The 20599-nt window shown below is 53.6% G+C and overlaps 2 protein-coding genes and 1 long non-coding RNA gene across 3 annotated transcripts; 2 read left to right on the top strand and 1 right to left on the bottom strand.

Moving 5' to 3' along the window:
• The first annotated feature begins 753 nt into the window (after positions 1-753).
• Positions 754-19319, top strand: LOC135984541 (uncharacterized). Its single transcript, XR_010605645.1, has 5 exons — positions 754-898; positions 2841-2943; positions 3451-3560; positions 17254-17451; positions 18390-19319. It is a non-coding gene; the product is annotated as an uncharacterized LOC135984541 (long non-coding RNA).
• Positions 11711-12728, top strand: LOC135984539 (cell cycle regulator of non-homologous end joining-like). Its single transcript, XM_065626923.1, has 3 exons — positions 11711-11835; positions 11932-12001; positions 12232-12728. Exons 1-3 carry the CDS (start codon positions 11714-11716, stop codon positions 12469-12471), a joined length of 432 nt encoding a protein of 143 aa, XP_065482995.1. The 5' UTR covers positions 11711-11713; the 3' UTR covers positions 12472-12728.
• Positions 14205-14750, bottom strand: LOC135998391 (transmembrane protein 140-like). The gene is given in 2 exon segments (XM_065651567.1): positions 14205-14287; positions 14290-14750. Coding segments are annotated over 2 exon segments (501 nt in total). The 5' UTR covers positions 14708-14750.
• Positions 19320-20599: the final 1280 nt, after the last annotated feature.

The raw sequence follows: 20599 nt of genomic DNA, 5'->3' as shown, positions 1-20599 counted from the left end.
GTGCTTTCCTTTCCCACCCACAGACGCCAGGCCCAGCAGCCCAAACATGCCATCCCATCTCTCCTACCTGCAGGCAGACACATGTAGAAGCCCTGCTCTCTTTCTCCTCTCCCTTCCTGTCCTTTCTCCATGAGACATGTTGATGATCAGCCCCCTACCTACCCCACACCCACCACACCTATCCTCCCCCAGCTATTCTATCATCGGCCAGACTTCAGGCATCTAAAGGAGCAGCCAGGGGACACCTGTAAAATGTCCCTAGGAAGGAGAACAGCAGGACACATTGCACCCCGTCCAGCCTTCAGGTACAATCTTCCCTGCCCAAATGCCTGGAAAGAGAGAGCAGAGGAAATACCTGCCAGAGAGGCAGCCAAAGGTGTGGAAGGACGCCCCTAGAATAAGATCAGCTGGGCAAAGTGGTCAGTGATCTCCAACAGTGCTGCAGTACTGGGGTCAGAAATGGCGTGGTTGGTCACCTCTAGAGAAGTGTCCAAACAAAACAAGCTCATCTCAGCCCTCACGGACACCCAAGTCACTGTAGTAGCACAACTTTCCTGGGTGAGCTTAGCCCGGTCAGTTATTCACATCAGTTAGCACGGCCGGGAGAAGAAAGTGCAAACCTGCCCTGGCTTGGGCGCTGGTGGCTGGGCTTGGTTTGTTTTCTTGCTCATATTTCTATGACGCAGTATGGGGGAGGAGCACCATATCAGGCTCCCATGGGAGCCAAAACCGAAACAGAAAGCCAGAGGCAGCTGCCTGTGACACAACAGGGGCTGTGGTGTCAGAGCTCAGCAGCACAGGGACACAGCAGCAGCCACAGACCAGCTCAGGTCGCCAGGGCGGCACCTTAGCCCTCCCCAGCGTATTTCAGCTCCGCACCCAGACAGATGGGCAGCCTGTAAGTATCTTCCACTGGGTCCCCCACTTTTTTAGTGGCATTGACATTGGGAGGAGCTTACAGGAGAAGTGGTGCTGCAGGATGCAAACGTCTGGGAGGGAGCAGGTCGTTCCCCAGCTCTGGGACACTTCTGGGGCAGTTCCTCCACAGTCTGGTCCATGTGTCACTGGCTAGTTTCTGTTTGCCAGGAATCTTTAGCTCTTTCTTCACCTGTAGCTTCCCCACAGCTGATCCAGCCTGAGAGGGAAAGAGGGATCCTGGCGGGGAGCAAGTGGCTTAAAGGAAAGGTGCCAAGTCCAAAACTGCCTTCCTTTCCCACCGCTCTTGCATGGCATTACTCCCCTAAGCAGCTGGGGAGGGCAGATGCATGAAAGCCAAGTCTTCTGGCTTTTCAGTGCAAGCCCATCCCCTCAACCCTTTGCATTCAGCCTGCTCATTGTGGTGACATCCGGCAGCTTCACACAGATGTTTGTCCCTGCACAGAGGCCAGATCCTGCACTGGACCTCCATTCTTTGGCCTCCCTGTCCCACCACCTTCGCCCAGGCACTCAGCCAGCAGGTCACAGGGGAGAAGGCACAGCCCCAGCCTGGGAAGGTGCTGACCTGCCTGCAAGCCAGCAGAGGGAAGGGCCATGCAGTCTTGGTAGCACAGAGGGTCCCTATGAGCCGCATCTCACACACAGACACCACGGGGAGCTTCTGAGCCGTGCACATGAGTCCCTTTGCCTGGGAGACAGAGACACAGAGCTCTCCATGGTGAAGTCTAGTCCTTCAGCAATGCCTGCCCAGAAACAAGGGGACTGAAGCTAGGTTAGGGCTCCCTGCACCATGCTTGGGTTCCTCTTTCTTGCACCTTTGAGGTGCCACAGACCCTCCAAAGGCACAGGCATGTCCTGAGAGGCAAAAGGGCTGCAGATGCCTAGCAGAAGTCCCAGCTGGACACTGGGTGACAGCTCTTTTCCTGTTTATGCCCTGCTTCTCAGTCAGGCTGCCTCCAAATCGGCCTTGGGGCTGAGCTGCAGAGCTCATGAATGGCATGTCTGCGGCTGCGCTGATGGCAGCATGCCATGTCTCAGCTTTCATTGCCAAACCATACGTTTCCTCCAGGCCGGACATGTGCTCTCTGCACCAGCTGACACAGGGCACCTGCACCGGGAATGCTTCTGTCACAGTCACACCTGGAGACAGGGATTTACCTGCTGGGCTGGGCTGGGAAGGCAGCAGGATGCTGAGACTCAAGTCTGCCTGCAATGTGGCAGGGTGAACAGAGGGGCAGTGCTGGGAAAAGAAAATAGGTCCTTAAAGACATGAGCCTCAAAGCAGAAGAGAGGGTAGAGATTTCCCTGGGCTCTCACACATGCAGAGATCACATAGCAGCACTGGGTCTCTGAGGTGGCTCTCCGCCACCACTGCCACACACCTGCTAGGAATTTAATTCTCTGTTCCCTCTCTAGTAAACATGTGCAGCTAGGACAATTTTTAATTGCTTTTATATTTTATGGAGGTGGGGTAGTTAAATAAAAGATAACGCGATTGAACAAAAAGCCCGTGATTCTGCAAGCCTGCCTGCCCTAGGAAACCAGTCTAAAGAAATACGACAGCAAGGGTTGGTGAGTGAGCACGGCCAGGACCGGGCTGGCTCTGAGTTCTGACAGAAATCACTGAGGAGCTGGTGGGCCCTCCAGGCGCAGCTTGTTCTGCCTCTGAGAGATGCGAGGCAGGGTGACAGTGAGAACGGGGGCAGGCGTGAGCCCCTGTGGGATAGGGAGAAGAGCAGCAGTGCCTGGCTGCAGGAGAGCATGTGTAAAGAAAGACAAACCAAGAGGTGATACCAGCAGCAAGTCAAACCCTGGTGAAATTACACGTGCATGAGGGTCCATTCTGCAATATGCTTTGGGCCCAAGCATGGATAGTTTCCGGGTCATTTGTGTATGCATTGTAGATTCAGAACAATGGGCATACTCCATGTGACCCTCAAGTCTCTCCAGAAGCCTGTCGTGAAGATGATCTCCAAGGGAAGCTACAAGAAGTGGTGAAGAGGACAGGTCGGTGTCTGGATGCTGTGACCCCCTCATGCTGTGTGTGTTCTCCTCCTGGCTATGACTGTGTGGAGAAGAAGTTTGGGACAGAGAAGCTTGTGCACATTAAACATAGGTGCCCCACTTCCAAGTGTCCAGGGAGACAGGGATTGGGAGGGAGATGCAAAAGGGTCTAGTCACCAGTGTTTCAGTCATGCACTGGGTACAGATGTGCATGGGGTCTGTCCTGCCACTCTAAAAACTCAAAGGCTGTGCCAAATCCACAAGTGGCTGTGGGGACTGACATTGTGAATTTCTTGAGGAGAAGTGGTAAAAACAGGACATAATTCTGGGCAAAGGGAGGAAAGTGGTTATTTGCATGTCCTCAAGCCAGAGGCTCAGCTTGAAGCCAAGGTCGCTGAGCTCCTTGCCCTGTGTTTGTGCCTCCATGCAGACCCAGATGGCCAGTGCTCCAATGCTGCATGGCCTGCAGCCAGTGATAACCCTTCCTGATGCCACTTGCCTTTTTTTCAGGGTGAAGCAGAAGCCTGAAAGAGAGCACTAAGGACAGTCCACATCTCTGGGTGGAGGAGTCTGGTTTACCAGGCAGTCTGAGAGAGGAGCGTGGAGGACAGTAATCACAGGTCTGTCTCTGTAGCACCCATCTCCCTGGGCCCCACAGGAGGGCAGATGGCTGCAAGTGGGTCCAAGGTGCCTCTTTGTGGTGGACAACCATCTGTCTGCTTGAGGCATCAGTCCTCAGGCAACTGAAACAGAGAAGCACCACATCTGGTTGAAGCAGTAAAGGTGGGGGGCTGCCTTGGTTGCAGTGACCATGAGATGGTGGAGTTCAGAATCTCCTGTGGTGGGAGCAGAATACCGAGCAGAATTGCAACCCTGGACTTCAGCAGGGCCGACTTTGGCCTTTTCAAACAATTGCTGGAGGAAATCCCGTGGGCAAGGCTGCTTGAAGGTCAAGGGGCCCAAGATAGTTGGTTAACATTCAGGGACTGCTTCTACCAAGCTCAAGATCAGTGCATCCCGACGCGCAGAAAGTCAAGGAGGGGAGCCAGGAGGCCTGCGTGGTTAAACAGGGAACTGCTGGGCAAACTCAAGTGGAAGAGGAGGCTTTACAAATCATGGAAGGAGGGGCTGGCCACTTGGGAAGAATATAAGGCTGTTGTCAGAGGATGTAGGGAGGCAACTAGGAAAGCTAAGGCCTCCTTAGAGTTAAACCTGGCGAGAGGGGTCAAGGACAACAGGAAGAGCTTCTTCAAATACATGGCAGATAAAACTAACACCAGAGGCAATGTAGGCCCACTGATGAACGGGGTGGGTGCCCTGGTGCCAGAAGATACAGAGAAGGCAGAATTACGGAATGCCTTCTTTGTCTCTGTCTACTCTGCCGGAGGCTGTCCTGAGGAGCCCTGTACCCTTGAGGCCCCAGAGGAAGGCAGGGCAATGGAGGAGTTTGCCTCAGTTGATGATGACTGGGTTAGGGACCAGTTAAGCAATCTGGACATCCATAAATCCATGGGTCCAGATGGGATGCACCCGTGGGTGCTGAGGGTGCTGGCTGAAGTCATCGCTGGACCGCTCTCCATCATCTTTGCCAAGTCTTGGGAAACGGGAGAGGTGCCTGAGGACTGGAGGAAAGCAAATGTCACTCCGGTCTTCAAAAAGGGCAAGAAGGAGGACCCGGGCAACTATAGACCGGTCAGCCTCACCTCCATCCCTGGGAAAGTGATGGAACACCTTATCCTTGGTGCCATCTTAAGACATATCAAGGATAAGAGGGTCATCAGGGACAGTCAACATGGCTTCACCAAGGGGAAGTCGTGTTTGACCAACCTCATAGCCTTTTATGAAGACGTAACAAGGTGGATTGACGATGGCAGAGCAGTGGATGTGGTCTACCTTGACTTCAGCAAAGCATTTGACACCGTCTCCCACAGCATCCTCACGGCAAAACTGAGGAAGTGTGGACTGGATGATCGGGTAGTGAGGTGGACTGCAAACTGGCTGAAGGAGAGAAGCCAGAGAGTCGTGGTCAATGGGGCAGAGTCTGGTTGGAGGCCTGTATCTAGTGGAGTGCCTCAAGGGTCAGTTCTGGGACCAATACTATTCAATATATTCATCAATGACTTGGATGAGGGAATTGAGTGTACTATCAGCAAGTTTGCTGATGACACCAAGCTGGGAGGAGTGGCTGACATGCCAGAAGGCTGTGCTGCCATCCAGCGAGATCTGGACAGGCTAGAGAGTTGGGCGGGGAAAAATTTAATGAAATATAACAAGGGAAAATGTAGAGTCTTGCATCTGGGCAGGAACAACCCCAGGTTCCAGTACAGGTTGGGGAATGACCTATTAGAGAGCAGTGTAGGGGAAAGGGACCTGGGGGTCCTGGTGGACAGCAGGATGACCATGAGCCAGCACTGTGCCCTTGTGGCCAAGAAGGCCAATGGCATCCTGGGTGTATTAGAAGGGGGGTGGTTAGTAGGTCGAGAGAGGTTCTCCTTCCCCTCTACTCTGCCCTGGTGAGACCTCATCTGGAATATTGTGTCCAGTTCTGGGCCCCTCAGTTCAAGAAGGATAGGGAACTGCTGGAGAGAGTCCAGCGCAGGGCCACAAAGATGATTAAGGGAGTGGAGCATCTCCCTTATGAGGAAAGGCTGAGGGAGCTGGGTCTCTTTAGCTTGGAGAAGAGGAGACTGAGGGGTGACCTCATCAATTTTTATAAATATATAAAGGGTGGGTGTCACGAGGATGGAGCCAGGCTCTTCTCGGTGTCAACCAACAGTAAGACAAGGGGTAATGGGTTCAAGCTGGAACACAAGAGGTTCCACTCAGCTTCTGCAGACATTGCCTTGCCATTACTTGAGTCCTTCTTTGCTCCTCAAACAATTCATTTCCCCTCCTACAGGCAGAGCGAAATTACAGCAAAACACATGGATGCGTTGGACAATTGAGGGTGGTGGGACCTCAGGAGGTCTCCAGGCCAAGAGTCTCCCCAGAGCAGACTCGGGAGGTCTGTGTATGTGTGTCTGTTTCTGTGTGCATGTGTGTGCACGCGCACGCGTGCGTTTGTTGGCACCACAGCCAACGCTTTCCTGCAGTCCTCAGTGCAGAGATCGTCCCTTGAGGTAAGAGAGCAGCCGAGTGCGGGTCTGCTTTCACAAGTGTCACAGAAGGAGCTCCTTCTGGGCAGCTCCTGGTTCTTTTTCAAAGCTCATTCCTATAGCTCCCATCAATCCAATCTGAACAATGCTCAGGAGTCCCATGCACGCTTTTGACAAAACTTTCACCTTTGATGAATATCTCGAGCGTTCACGTCAGCTCCGTTTTGAAGGAGGAACTCGACCATCTCTTCACGGCGCTCGATGACCGCAACGGCAAGCGGAGTGTATCCCAACTGAAAGGAGAAATCGTCTCCCTTAGAAGAACACAGGAAAGTCAAGCGAGTTTGGGGAAGAGAAGCCTTACCCAAAGCCCAAGCTTACGTCATTCTTAGCATCAATATGGGCATTGTGCTCGAGTAAGAGCTCCACCATCGATTCGCTGGGCATGATGGCAGCCATGTGAAGGGCAGTGTTGCCACCAGCACCTTTGTGGTCGGGGTTGGCACCATGCTCCAGCAGAGCGGTCACACAGTCTTTGTGCTGGTGCTGTACTGCCTGGAAACAAGCCACAAGGGAGGAGTCGCTTCCCACATGTACATTTCTCTCTGTCAGAACTCCTGCATCTTCCCAACACGGGAAAGTACGAGCGTCTTCAAAGATAAGGCAACATATGCCCCTTCCCCCCTGACTGCAACATACTTGTTTCTACACAGGCCTACGTAAAGAATCACGCGAGGCAGGAATCTCTCAGTGCATCATTGACAAGCCCCACGTACAACAGCATAACTTATTCCACGTACCAGCATCAGCGGCGATTTCTTAAACATGCCACGAGGGTTTAGCTTGCACTTCTTTCCTGCCAGAAATCGAACGACATCTGCATGGCCGTTCGCACAAGCAAGATGCAGACGCGTCCTAGAAATTAAATACATCCAGTTAACACAGACAAGACAGCCGAAGACATCGTTTCAGGCTGTGCTGCCTACCACCTAGGGCCACAAGGCTCAACTGCCAAAAAAGCAGCCAAAAGCAAGCTTTCCCGTGCCAGAGCCGGTGGCAGCAGTTGCACACCCAAAGCCTGGGGCTGGCTAGGCACCATCCTCAGCACCTCTGTCGAGCCAGGAGGCATCTTCTCAGCTGTGGCAATGAAGGTGCACAACCGGACTCCTGTGCCCAGGCACTGGTCCCTGCCTCCAGCCAGACCTGCCCGGCCACCCAGCAGAGCAAAGGATACGGCGCCTTGGCAGCCTGGAGCCTCTGGAGGCCACATAGGTCTGCGGAGACTGTGGAGTCTGCGTAAGCCCCTGGCTTTGCCCCCAGCGAGTCCTGCGCCGGATGTATCCCAGAGACAGGGGAGATGGGATTTCTAGCAGCAACGGGAAGCTGTGCCCTGTGGCTCTGTGACTCCGTGTCCTGGAAAGGAAGAGGAAAGGAGCCGTCTCTGCTTGCACGAAGGCCTGCGGAGCTCCACAGAAGGGTCGCTACGGGGAGCAGGCTGGCAGAGCAGGGCAGAGTGGCGCATCCGCTGGCTCCTGTCCCAGCTCGGGCGGGCCTCCGGTAAGGGCAGCGCTGTGGAGCCGGCCTGTCCCTAGGGTGCTCGTGATCGTGCTGGGCTTCGCCGGCTCTTGCAGCCAGGGCACGCGGATCTTCGCTATGGGCACTGCCCGCTTCTTACTGCTTGTTGGCATCCCGCGAGTTGATACGGAATCTCTTCCGCCACCAGATTCCTTGCAGCCGGACCAGGTCGCCGCTGGCGGCCGCACTGTGCAGCCCGCCCCGGCCCTTCTGCCGGAGCTCCAAGGCCCCGGCGGTGCTGGGCGCGGAAGCGCTGTCGGACGGTGGCTGCTCCGGCACCCTCCTGAGCAGTTCGATGAAGCACTGCATGCTTCGCGGCGACGAGGGCACGGCCCGCTCCGGGTTGAGCAGTCGCAGGAGGCACCCGGCGGACTCTGCCGAGCCCCGGGAGAGCGAGGGAAGAGGGCGCGGAGAGGGCGAGAGGAGCCCAGAACCGAGCCCCTGGCGAACAAGGCAAGAGGGCACGGAGGGGGCGAGAGCAGCCTAGAACCGAGCCCCTGGCAAACAAGGCTAGAGGGCACGGAGGGGGCGAGAGCAGCCTAGAACCGAGCCCCTGGCAAACAAGGCTAGAGGGCACGGAGAGGGCGAGAGCAGCCCAGAACCTGTGCCATTTGCACAGCTGCGGTTCTGGAGCCCAGTTCGCTGCCGCGTTCAGACTGTTGAAGGATGCGTCCGTCTGCGTCGGGCGCGGTTCTGGGGGAGAATACGGCGGGGGTGGCCACAGATGGGGCTGCCGAGGAAGCGCTGAGCGCGCAGCAAAGCTTCGCCCTGTGCCACTGTTGCTAGACAGCCCAAAAGACCTCAGCATGAGGCTTACTCAAAAGTTCATATTCGACTAATAATAAATGAGAAGTCCAGCAGTAATTAAGTTCCAACTGGAGAGCCAAACCTATCGCGAAATTGAGAAGTCAACCGTGGACAAAGGCGTGCTGAGCCTCACGGAAGTGTCACTACAGGGAGCAGGCTGGCAGAGCAGGGCAGAGCGGAGCATCCACCCGCTCCACCATAAGGGTGGCCCGCGGTGGGGTGGGTGGCTGGAGGCTGCGGCAGTGGCTGTAGCACCCTCCCCTCAGCAGCTCCTTGTTATCCCTCAGCGTGTGGCCGCAGAGTCCGGCGATGCGGGTCCCCAAAAGTGGAGCTGGAGGCGGCCAGCGCTTCTCTCGGGTGGGCAGGGACCTCGGGAGTTCTCTCGCCCAGCTCGCACTGTCACTCACAGTGACACCCCCTCGGGGCTCCTGTGAATGTACATCGTGCTGGTTTGAGGCGTGTGTTTGCGTGGCCAGATTTCCTCCAGTGAGCTCTTCTGCAATGCTGCTCAGCTCCTGTGATCCAGAAGAGAATGTGCCTCAGCTGCTCTGTGCACGGTGCTGGGCACGTGAAGCACGTGACCCCTGCCCAGAAACCAAGCAGGGAGAAGAGGGCCAGCAGGACAGCAAGGAAAGAGCTGGGGAGCTGCAGGCCTGCTCCATGGGCTGAAGTGCTGGCAGAGCAGCCTGGGGACCACAGCTGGGCCTGCTGGTTGGCTCCTTTTTGCCGGTGCGTTAGGGTAGCTGTGCCTCGGCAGGCTGCAAGCAGCCAAGTGACTTCTGTGGGCATCTCGAGGTCCGTTGCCACCTGGCTTCCCCCTCCTTCCCTGCCTTGCGTCACCAGATTGCGTCGTGCTGAAACAGCTGGCTCTGACGGTGTTCAGTGCTGCCTGAAGCCAAAACCCCAAGCAAGCCTGACCTTAGAAAATGAAGGCCAGGTAGATTTGCAGTCTGCTCCATTTTGCATGCAAGAGTGGGTGGGTTATTGAAAGGGAGGCCAAGATCTGTCTTTGAAAATGTGCTGTTTACAGCATATGTGCTGTTCAGGAGCCCTATTTGCCTACTCCTTAGGAGCAAAATGTTGAAGGATGTGTCCCCCTGTGCAGTAAAATGCAGTAGGAGTGGACACAGAGGGGCTTGTTGACAGCCGCTGTAGAGACAGAAACGCACAGTCATTTGCTTTGTGTCAGCCACGGGTGAAAGCACCTGTTAAGTCTCTCTCCTTATTCTTCATGGCATTCTTCAGGGACTCGGCTTAGCCCTTGGTGCGGATATGCCATTCTTTCAATTCCTGCAGCCATCGAACCACAGCAAGAATCCCCAGTAGTCAGCTTAGGTTTGATAAAACGGAGTGGACTGCTTTGACTCTCATGTCAACTCTCACAAGCCATGTTACTGCTTCATCTTTTATACTGGCCCCTCTCCTATATCTGCAGTGATTTCCTACAGCCTTTCTTCAATGCTGCCACAACACTCGTCCTCACCTTCCAGGACTCCAAACGCTCATTTGGTGAAGGATCCGGAAAGGACAGCAGTTGTCCCAGAGCAAGAGCTGTCAAGTACTGCTGGGCCTTGTGTGCCTCCCCCAGGATATTCTCCTGTCCTTTCACAGCCCGCATATTGCTGCAGCTGCTTAGGAAGGCTACATATAGAAGGGAAGGAAATGCCTTTGGTAAAGATACTGATAACAGGAACAAAAATCTTTTAGAAACCCCTAGGCATAATGTAACAAGACTAGGCCTGATGTACCAAGGCTAGGCATCATGTAACAGAAACCTTGCAAGCTGGGAAAGCGGAATATTCCACTAAATGAAGAGCGGGGTACAGGACTTTTGCTGAGTAGCAGCACAAAATGACAATATGCTTGCTGAAGAAATTAGGTCAAGAAGCTGACAGCGGGGGGAGCACCAGCTGCGAAGACCACCGGGGAGCACTAGAGACCCCCGACAAAGACTCTCGAATACCGCAGATGGACTTCCGGGAAAGGGTGGGGTTATGTAAATAATTTATGTTTAATGTATTAACTAAGCAGTAGAGACAAATGAATATGCAAGAGGTATATGGAATAAATACCAAAAAGTGCAAGTCACGCTCATGCTCGATTAGAGGAGCGATCCTCCGAGCGTCCGGCGTACTGTAATAGAAGTGCCTGCTTTTTAACACTTTCAAAACAGTGTTAAAGAGTCTTTTTTGCCGACTTTTTGGTATCAATACCTCCACACTTGCGTGTCCTGTGTACCGGAAGAGCAACGGCCATTCATGAGCCATCCTACACATCTTCACAGCCAGCTGATAAAGAGCAAGGCACAGACGCGCACACACACACATGCAGGGCTTACTGCACTACTGCTGGAGACTGAAGTGCTCACTACAGGCATGTTCACGGTACAGGTGCTACTTTCCAAGCACTGCAGGGTTCATCTGGGTTGTGTAGCTGCCTCGCCTCGTGCTAATGGCAGCTCGGGCCTCTCTCCTCTGTGAAGGAGCGATCCGCTTTTGTCCCAAGTGCTGAGGTGGAGGCAGCAGTCCCACGTCTGTGGGAGAGAGCTGGCAGCAGCTGTGGGGTGGACAGGATAGCAAGCAAAGAAAATATTCCCTTGCACTTGATTGCTGTGCTCTCGTCATTGTCTTTGCTGCGAAACATGGAGGGTGGCTGGGACAGTGATGTGCCAGAGTCTCCAGCGTGGAGAAAAGACCCTCCCTTGTGCTCTCTCCCTGCACACCTCCAACATCAGGGCAAGTGCTGTGCTCAGGTGTTGCAGAGGGGTTGAGCGGACTGCTAAGCAGCCAGATTTTATCTGCTTACACATCACCACGGAACTTACTACTGCTTATGTCCTTGGCCTTTATGGGACGTTTGCAGGACTGTTCCTGGGCAGAGATCTCATTCTCAGTTATGTGAAGAATAGGTCTGATTTACTGTTTGAAGAGACATTTGGTATCTTCTCAAGGCTGTTTTGGTTTTAGAGCCCGGAGATCCATTAACATTCACCAGTGCTAAAAGTGGTCGCGTGCAGGGCAGTTGATTTATTACCTAGTGATTATCGCCAAATTTTGTGGACGTGCATAACCAAAAGAAAATTTTACTCATGATAATATTATTTTAATAGAAAGCCATACCTTTTTCTCGGAGGCTTCCCACCTGCAGAAGATCCCCTACTCACTGAGCAGACGTAGTAAGAGTCATGCTATATAAGTTGTATGCAAATATTGTAATTAATCAGGCTTACAGGACTCCCCTGAGGGCGTGTATATACTGATAGGATGTTGTATAAATGATTGAGACTTTCGGCAGAGATGGCGGCGGGCGGGCGGCGGCGGCTGCTCCCGGCCTGGATGGGGGCGGCGGGGGACGAGCGGGCGGCGGCGCCCCCCGCCAAGGCGGTGCGGAGGCGGCGGCAGGCGGTGGCACGGCCCAGGTAGAGCCGCTGGGGCGGGGGGAGCGGCGGCGGCGGCGGCGGCGGGCGAAGCTCGGCGCTCCCCCCGCTGAGCGTCTCTCCCCGTGCGGTGCGCAGGGCGGCGGAGGTGGTGTATTGTATGAACGAGGCGGAGCTGGTGGACGTGGCCTTGGCGGTCCTGGCCGAGGTGAGCCCGGACCCCCGGGGGTGGGGACGCGGCCCTGGCCCTTCACGGGGGCTGCCAGGGCCGGTACAGCTGCCTTCATCCCCCGGCCGGGCACTGCGGGACAAGACCTGCCTCCGCTGGGAACCTGGGGACTGGCGATGGGCTGCCCCTCCGCACTGCCCCCCTCCCTCCTTAGAGTGCTCCCGGGTTGAAGTCGCACAGCTGTGTCTGGTTGTTTTCTCTTTGGGCAGAATCTGCAGTGCGAGGAAGGTGAGGAGGAAACCCAGTCCTGGAGCCAAGGCGGGCAGGAGTTTCAGCAAGCACCAAACAAGGCACCTGGAAGCACAGCCAGCAATGGGGCAGGCAGTGACCGCGGTCCGGCTCTCCCATGCCCTCCTGACACTGGTGCTGATGCTGATGCAGAGAGGACAGACTGGGAGGACTCTGAAGATGATGTTCTGAAATATGTCAGGGAGATCTTTTTCAGCTAATGCTGCCTCCTCTGTGGTTTCCCAGGAGCAAAGGGGAGGTGGCCCCTCTGACAGCATTGCAGGAGGACAGCCTGGAGTGGGCTGGGTATCTGCTGTGTTGATGGCCTGTGAAGCTGGGAGGAGGCCTATGAAGGCCATGGGGAAGAAGGAAGGGGGCACTCACTTCTATCAGTGTGCGCTGTGCTCCAGATTAGATTATGTTCCTTTCTGTTTGGTATCTTGGAGCATGGACAGATTAAAGAGGACATTTGAGTTTCTGTGAGTATCTCTTTGGTGAGTCAGTATTGGGACTGGAGGGGAGCACGGAGTTGCTGGGCCTGGAATGTCTTTGCTGGCCAGCCTTTGGGCTCCCTTGTCCTTGTGGTCCCCCTGTGACAGCTGCAGTGAGGCCTGGCAGTCTGTCCACATTGGACCTGACACTGAATGTGCCTCCAGGCTTGGGCAGGCCTCCCATAGCTCAGGAAGACATGGGTGGGAGCAGACTGGCAGGGACCATCTTGAGGGGGCTAACCCCATGGCATTGTGCATGGGGGTCTATGAAGGGATGAGGATGGCTTAGCATCCTCTTCCCAGTCTGAAGAGGGGGTGAACAAACAAAGATGAGACTGAAGCAGGCGCGAGAGCCTTTATTGAAATGAAGAATCAGCCAACCAGCATCACCAGCCACATCCCCCCAAAGACTGCAGCAGGAGAGAAAACGGACCCTCATGTGCCTGAAGGGGATGGGGGGGAAAGCCGGCGAGGTTTGTGCGAGGTTACAGATGTGGCATGGAGCAGTGCTGTGCATTGCCGTGGCAGAGCCTCCATCCAGTGTTCTGGCTGTGATGGCCCAGCTGGGGCACTGCAACCCAGCCTGCAGCGGCCCTGGCCCTGCTCCCTGAGCACACCCTTGCATGGGGTATGTTTTGGGCTGAGCTGAGCTGGCTCTGTGGTAAGCTGCCCTCAGATAGATCCAGTCTCTCCTAGAGTCTCAAAGGCTGCTGGAGTGCTGGGCTTGGCTTCGTAGTATCAGTAGGGACAAACCTGGGGCTCTGCACCCAAATCCTCTGCTGGCTTGTGGAAACCCTCCTCTTCAGGGCTATGTTCAGCAAGTTGTTTGGCTGTCGCTCCAGGTGCTCTGCTGCTGCTGGGGTTGGATGTGGGCCCCTTCACCCTAATGAACTAAAGCAGAGTCACCTCAGATATTATTCCTGCAGGTGAAGTACAGGTGGTCCTGCTGAAGAAAGTATCTCCAGTACACATCTGAGGCTGCCACTGCTGTGACAGCAGTGTGAAGCCACAGCTCCTCAAGTCACAATTGCCTTGAAGGCATCCCTGGTTAGTCCAGGACGTGGAGAAGGAGCAGAGTCTCTTCAGGCAACTCAGAGAAAGGAAGCCTGTTTGCTTCTCTGGCTGCTTATACTTAGGCTAGATATGGCCAGAGGGCTGTGTCCACTGTGTGCTGGTTCTGATCTGTCCACTGTCCTCCGGGTCAAGGCCAGGAATGCTGTTGCTCTGATGTTGTGCCCCAAGCCACGGTGTGTGTTACACGCTGCTGTTACTGTGAAGTTTCCACGCTGCGCTGTGAGTGTTAGTGTCTGCTGCCTGCTCGCCGCAAGAGAGCTGCACACAGCCGTGTGCCAGAGCATGGCTCAACATGGGTCTTTGGACTAAGGATCAAATTCCTGCCGGTGACTAAAGCTGTCGTGGGATTACTGTTTTAAATCAGGTTATCAATAGCTGTTGCGTCGTCTTCATTGTTGAATCTCAGTGGGCATGACCTCCTCAGTAAAAAGGCTTTGACATGGATGCGTGTGCTTGGTCCAGATGAGGTAGCAGTGAGAATCTGGAGCAGTAGCAGAGCCTGAGTCCCAAGCAGTGCCAGGAAGCCTCCAGTGAAATCAGAGGGGTGAATCCACTGTGAGGTTTGGAAAAGAAACATAATCAGGCCTCCAAACAGGATTGTTGTCTTGATGATGAGTATGATGAGGATCACCTTCCAGCCCTCTCTCTCCTCTGTGCACTTCACATGTGCAACAAAAATAGGGTAGAAAATGCTGAAGACCAGACAGGTGTACACACAAATCCTGGCTAGAACTATTCCTAGTAGGCTGATGCCCATCACCTGCAGATGCTTGTACTCCAGGCACTGCAGCTTCCCAGCTGTCTCGTTCCACAGGCAGAAGTTGTAAAAGCCGATGTGTTTGTCAGGGAGGTCAACCAGGTTCCCAGCTTCCCACAGCAGTGAATAAAACATCAAGGCCAAGGCCACACCAGGGCAGAGTAGAGGGGAAGGAGAACCTCTCTCGACCTACTAACCACCCCCCTTCTAATACACCCCAGGATGCCATTGGCCTTCTTGGCCACAAGGGCACAGTGCTGGCTCATGGTCATCCTGCTGTCCACCAGGACCCCCAGGTCCCTTTCCCCTACACTGCTCTCTAATAGGTCATTCCCCAACCTGTACTGGAACCTGGGGTTGTTCCTGCCCAGATGCAAGACTCTACATTTTCCCTTGTTATATTTCATTAAATTTTTCCCCGCCCAACTCTCTAGCCTGTCCAGATCTCGCTGGATGGCAGCACAGCCTTCTGGCGTGTCAGCCGCTCCTCCCAGCTTGGTGTCATCAGCAAACTTGCTGATAGTACACTCAATTCCCTCATCCAAGTCATTGATGAATATGTTGAATAGTATTGGTCCCAGAACTGACCCTTGAGGCACTCCACTAGATACAGGCCTCCAACCAGACTCTGCCCCATTGACCACGACTCTCTGGCTTCTCTCCTTCAGCCAGTTTGCAGTCCACCTCACTACCCGATCATCCAGTCCACACTTCCTCAGTTTTGCCGTGAGGATGCTGTGGGAGACGGTGTCAAATGCTTTGCTGAAGTCAAGGTAGACCACATCCACTGCTTTGCCATCGTCAATCCACCTTGTTACGTCTTCATAAAAGGCTATGAGGTTGGTCAAACACGACTTCCCCTTGGTGAAGCCATGTTGACTGTCCCTGATGACCCTCTTATCCTTGATATGTCTTAAGATGGCACCAAGGATAAGGTGTTCCATCACTTTCCCAGGGATGGAGGTGAGGCTGACCGGTCTATAGTTGCCCGGGTCCTCCTTCTTGCCCTTTTTGAAGACCGGAGTGACATTTGCTTTCCTCCAGTCCTCAGGCACCTCTCCCGTTTCCCAAGACTCGGCAAAGATGATGGAGAGCGGTCCAGCAGTGACTTCAGCCAGCTCCCTCAGCACCCGCGGGTGCATCCCATCTGGACCCATGGATTTATGGATGTCCAGATTGCTTAACTGGTCCCTAACCCAGTCCTCATCAACTAAGACAAACTCCTCCGTTGCCCTGCCTTCCTCTGGGGCCTCAGGGGTACGGGGCTCCTCAGGACAGCCTCCGGCAGAGTAGACAGAGACAAAGAAGGCATTCCGTAATTCTGCCTTCTCTCTATCTTCTGGCACCAGGGCACCCACCCCATTCATCAGTGGGCCTGCGTTGCCTCTGGTGTTAGTTTTACCTGCCATGTATTTGAAGAAGCTCTTCCTGTTGTCCTTGACCCCTCTCGCCAGGTTTAACTCTAAGGAGGCCTTAGCTTTCCTAGTTGCCTCCCTACATCCTCTGACAACAGCCTTATATTCTTCCCAAGTGGCCAGCCCCTCTTTCCATGATTTGTAAAGCCTCCTCTTCCACTTGAGTTTGCCCAGCAGTTCCCTGCTTAACCACGCAGGTCTCCTGGCTCCTCTCCTTGACTTCCTGCGCGTCGGGATGCACTGATCTTGAGCTTGGTAGAAGCAGTCCCTGAAAGTTAACCAACTATCTTGGGCCCCTTGACCTTCAAGCAGCCTTGCCCACGGGATTTCCTCCAGCAATTGTTTGAAAAGGCCAAAGTCGGCCCTGCTGAAGTCCAGGGTTGCAATTCTGCTCGGTATTCTGCTCCCACCACAGGAGATCCTGAACTCCACCATCTCATGGTCGCTGCAACCAAGGCAGCCCCCCACCTTTACTGCTTCAACCAGACCCTCCTTGTTAGCGAGGACGAGATCCAGCAGCGCACCTCTCCTAGTCGGCTCCTCCACTATTTGCATCAGAAAGCTGTCATCAATGCACTGGAGGAACCTCCTAGACTGAGGCTGGCTGGCTGAGTAGTCCTTCCAGCAAACATCAGGGTAGTTAAAATCCCCCATAACAACCAGAGCCTGTGACTGTGAGGCCACGCTCAGCTGCCCGTAGAAGGCCTCATCAACATCCTCACTCTGATCTGGAGGCCTGTAATAGACACCCACAGCAGTGTCACCCCTGCCAGCCTGCCCCTTAATTCTCACCCACAGACTCTCAACTTGCTCCTCACCCGCACCTGGACAGTACTCTATACATTGTAGTTGCTCTCTCACATAAAGAGCAACTCCACCACCACGCTTGGCTGGCCTGTCTTTCCTGAAAAGGACACAGCCATCCATGACCACATTCCAGTCATGCGAGCTGTCCCACCATGTCTCTGTTAATGCCACCAGATCATAATCTCCTGACCGAACGCAGGTTTCTAACTCCTCCTGCTTATTCCCCATGCTGCGCGCATTGGTGAACAGGCACTTCAGGGAGCGAGCCGAGTACGCCGATTTCACCCTAGGGGCCTGAGGGGCCTCCCGGTCTTTATGGATTCCAGCATGCTGGATGTCAAAATGCCATATTCAATTTGTAAGGAATAGCCACTTTGCTTAAAAACAAAGAATGTCCCCTCTACTTTCATTCCAGTCAATTTAACTATTCACTTTTGTCATCTCTTTTTCTTCTTCTAGTTTATTCAGTGGAATATTCACAAAAGTGGCTTGAAGGTGTCTGAATACAATCTTCCCAGTGAAGCTACAGGTCCTTTTGTTCTGTCTGGATACAGTGGCTACAAGCAAGTCCAGTTCCCACGAGGAAGGCTTTTTGCTTTTGACTCTGAGGGCAACTATATGTTGACGTGTTCTTCTACTGGAGGAGTCATTTTTAAGGTAAATCTGAGAAGTGATGGGAAGTACTCTTACGCATCCATACAAGCTCTTGTTACAAGGCTGCAACATCAGCCAGTGGAAGTTCTCAAACAGCACCTACCATTCCCTGCCCTGTGAAAACTGATGCTTAGTTTCATACAGTGTGCATTTTAGCCGTGTGTGGTATTAAGCAAGTGTTTGAACCTTCTATAAGTATTTGGCCCTGTGTTTGTAGCTAGAGTATGTGTGCTCTTTGTTCTTAAAGCTTAGCTGCAGCAGTTTTCCGTAGTGCCCGAGTCCCTAGGACAAAGTTGGTGGTTTTGTGTTTTTTTACTTAATACATTGATGCATGCCAGTTCAATGCAAAATGTGTGATAGTTGACTGATGCCTATCTTTAATCTGCCTTGTGTACTTGCTGATGTTATGTTAGTCCCAGACAGATTCTCTCCTCTTACTGTGTACTGAAAGGAAATGAAGGATAAGGCTGAATGGTTCCAAGTACCCAAAGTTCTGTGCCACAGTAGCAAGTGGTTACTGACCACATGCCTTTTGCCTGCCTCCTCTTGAGTCGATGCCCATCAGTATAAGTCATTGCAAGGCAGAGGAGATGGAATTTTTACTGTGCATCTGGGACGTTCAGAGCACCCGCACTAACATGAGCTATAGTTTAGGCTTAAATGCTCCTCATCAGTGTGTGCTCTCAGCCTGTCTCATTTAATTACTGCAGCTCGGCTGGTGTCAGAAGCTGAGCTTGCTTGAGAGCATGCGCTTCTATTGTGAGACTAGAACTTTGTTTCTTCTCGTGAGCTACATGCATCTCAACATCTCTCTGATTTTTCTGCTTAATTGTGTATGCTGATAGGGAAATGAAGTCTGTAGCAGGCTTTGGCTTCGCCTGTGGATGCACTGTCCCCACCACAGAAACGTATCTCCTTAAAATCTTATGCTTTCCTTTTAGTTAAATGGTGAGGACAAGGTTCTGGAGAGCTGCCTTTCCCTAGGAGGACACCGAGCTCCTGTTGTCACAGTGGATTGGAGCACAGCTATGGACTGTGGGACCTGCCTCACTGCCTCAATGGACGGGAAGATTAAATTAACAACCTTACTGGCTCAAAAGTCTTAACCTGGACAGTGGTGAAGGGAAAGAGCAAGAGACTTGATGAACGGTGTTAACTCCACAGGAACAAACTGCATGGGAGAGAAGGCAAACCGTAGTCCTTCTTCACAATGTATATTTGCCTCTTGACAAAAGTTAAATATATTTGCCAAACTGTGCAATAGAATGCCGTTATGGGACCAGATCAGTGGGAGCACTGAAAAATAAATCTCCACTGACCCATTGTGGCAGCTGGACTCCCTCCATTAGGGAGTCTTGATGATCACGTGGCTAGAATGCTACTGAGATGATGTATTAGGGATTCTACAGCAGAAAGTGAGGCTGGAGGAGGCATGCACAGTGCATGGTGATGAGATGGCTCAAACCGGAAAGGCTGTTGTGAAACTAGAGTATTTTTTCAGTATAACACTTGTTGTTGTGCTGCTTTTTGTTTTATTTCCACAAAAAGAAAATACTCCCTTGCACTTGATTCCTGTGTTCTTCTTAGCTGTTGCTGCAAAACATGGAGGGTGGCTGGGGCAGTGCTGTACCCAGAGAGTCTCCTGTGTGGAGAAAAGACCCATGTGCACCCTTTCACTGGGTGCTTCCAGCACTGACACTCACACGCTGCGGGGAACCAGTGCAAGACATGCAGGAACAAAAAGAATTGCATTCGGCCAGATGTGTTGCATTCCCTGATGCTACCTGCTGCCAACTAGAGAAGAGATGCTGAGTCAGGCTTGTTGCAATGCCGGTGTTGGAGTTCAGAAGCTACATACCGCCTAGCAGTGAGCAGGTGGTGGACAGGAGGAGGGAGGGCCAGAACCGTTCTGGTCCTCTCTCATGCTCTCTGTCACTGGAGCTGTCTCTCTCCCTGCACACCCCCAACATCAGGGCAAGTGCTGTGCTCAGGTGTTGCAGAGGGGGTTGAGTGGACTGCTAAGCAGCCAGATTTCATCTTACACAGCACCACGGAACTTACTGCTGCTCATGTCCTTGGCCTTTATGGGGAGTTTACAGGACTGTTCCTGGGTGGAGGTGTCTTTCTGAGGTATGTGCAGAATGGGTCCAATTTACAGTTTGAAGGTAGGTTTGGTGTCTTCTCAAAGCTGTTTTGGTTTTAGAGCCCAGAGATCCCTTAACATTCACCAATGTGAAGGGCGGTTGCCTGGAGGGGCAAGTCTGCTTTTGCCAAGTGTGCTTCGGCGACTTTGTGAAGGGTGGCTTCTCCAAGTTGTAATTGCTAGCTGGCTATCTCCTTGCACTTGAAGTGATGAGGACTGGGCCAGGTGAACCTCCAGAGCTGGCTGCTTCCACTGCTGCCCAGCCAGACCTGGAGCACGATGGTTCTTCTGCACTTGCAGGTCTCAAAGCAGGGGTTAGAAATCAAGATTCCCTTGGCTAACTCTATGGCCGTTCTTCACTGGTGGCATCAGACCTCGCAACGTGACTTGGTGTCTGAGGAGGCTGTTGCCACCTTTGTGCCTGGAGATGCTGGCTACAGTCTGCGGTTGTTTTGTCTGTTGCACATAGCCCGAGGAAGACTACAGTTAGAGCAAAGCTGACGTCAGAATCGGGCAAAAGGCTGGTTTAGTCAGGCAGGAGGCGTAGCTGAAGGAAAGCGGGCCTGCAGCATGAAGTTTCCAGACCACAGGAGACATTTGTGCCTTGAAAGCCCAGCATCATCGAGGGTGGAAGGAGCCTCGTCTCGTCCAACTCGTCAGTCCCTGCCCTGCTCAAAGCAGGGTCAGCCAGGGCAGGTGATACAGAGCCACGTCCAGTTTGGAGCATCGCCAAGTGTGGAGACTCCACAATCTCTGTGGCACAAAGAGGCCACCAGCAGGCTGACCTGGGGCCTCAAGCCCCAGGCCAGGTGTCTGGGGCCTCCAGCCCATGGGCCCAGGAGCCCCACTGAGGCGCAGGCAGAGGCCGCCAGGCCCTGTCTCAGCTCCGTCAGGCCGTCCCTGTCTCGGCTCTGTCAGGGTTTCCCTGTCTCAGCTCTGCCAGGCCGCCACCTCACCGGGCACTTGTTTGTCCCTCTGGGCTCTTGGCTGCCGCGTCTGCCTGCCCCG

The sequence above is a fragment of the Caloenas nicobarica genome, chromosome 1 (assembly GCF_036013445.1).
Source record: "Caloenas nicobarica isolate bCalNic1 chromosome 1, bCalNic1.hap1, whole genome shotgun sequence".
Taxonomy (NCBI): Eukaryota; Metazoa; Chordata; class Aves; order Columbiformes; family Columbidae; genus Caloenas; species Caloenas nicobarica.
Note: the sequence above shows the minus strand (reverse complement) of the source record. Positions and strands in the feature narration are given on the sequence as shown.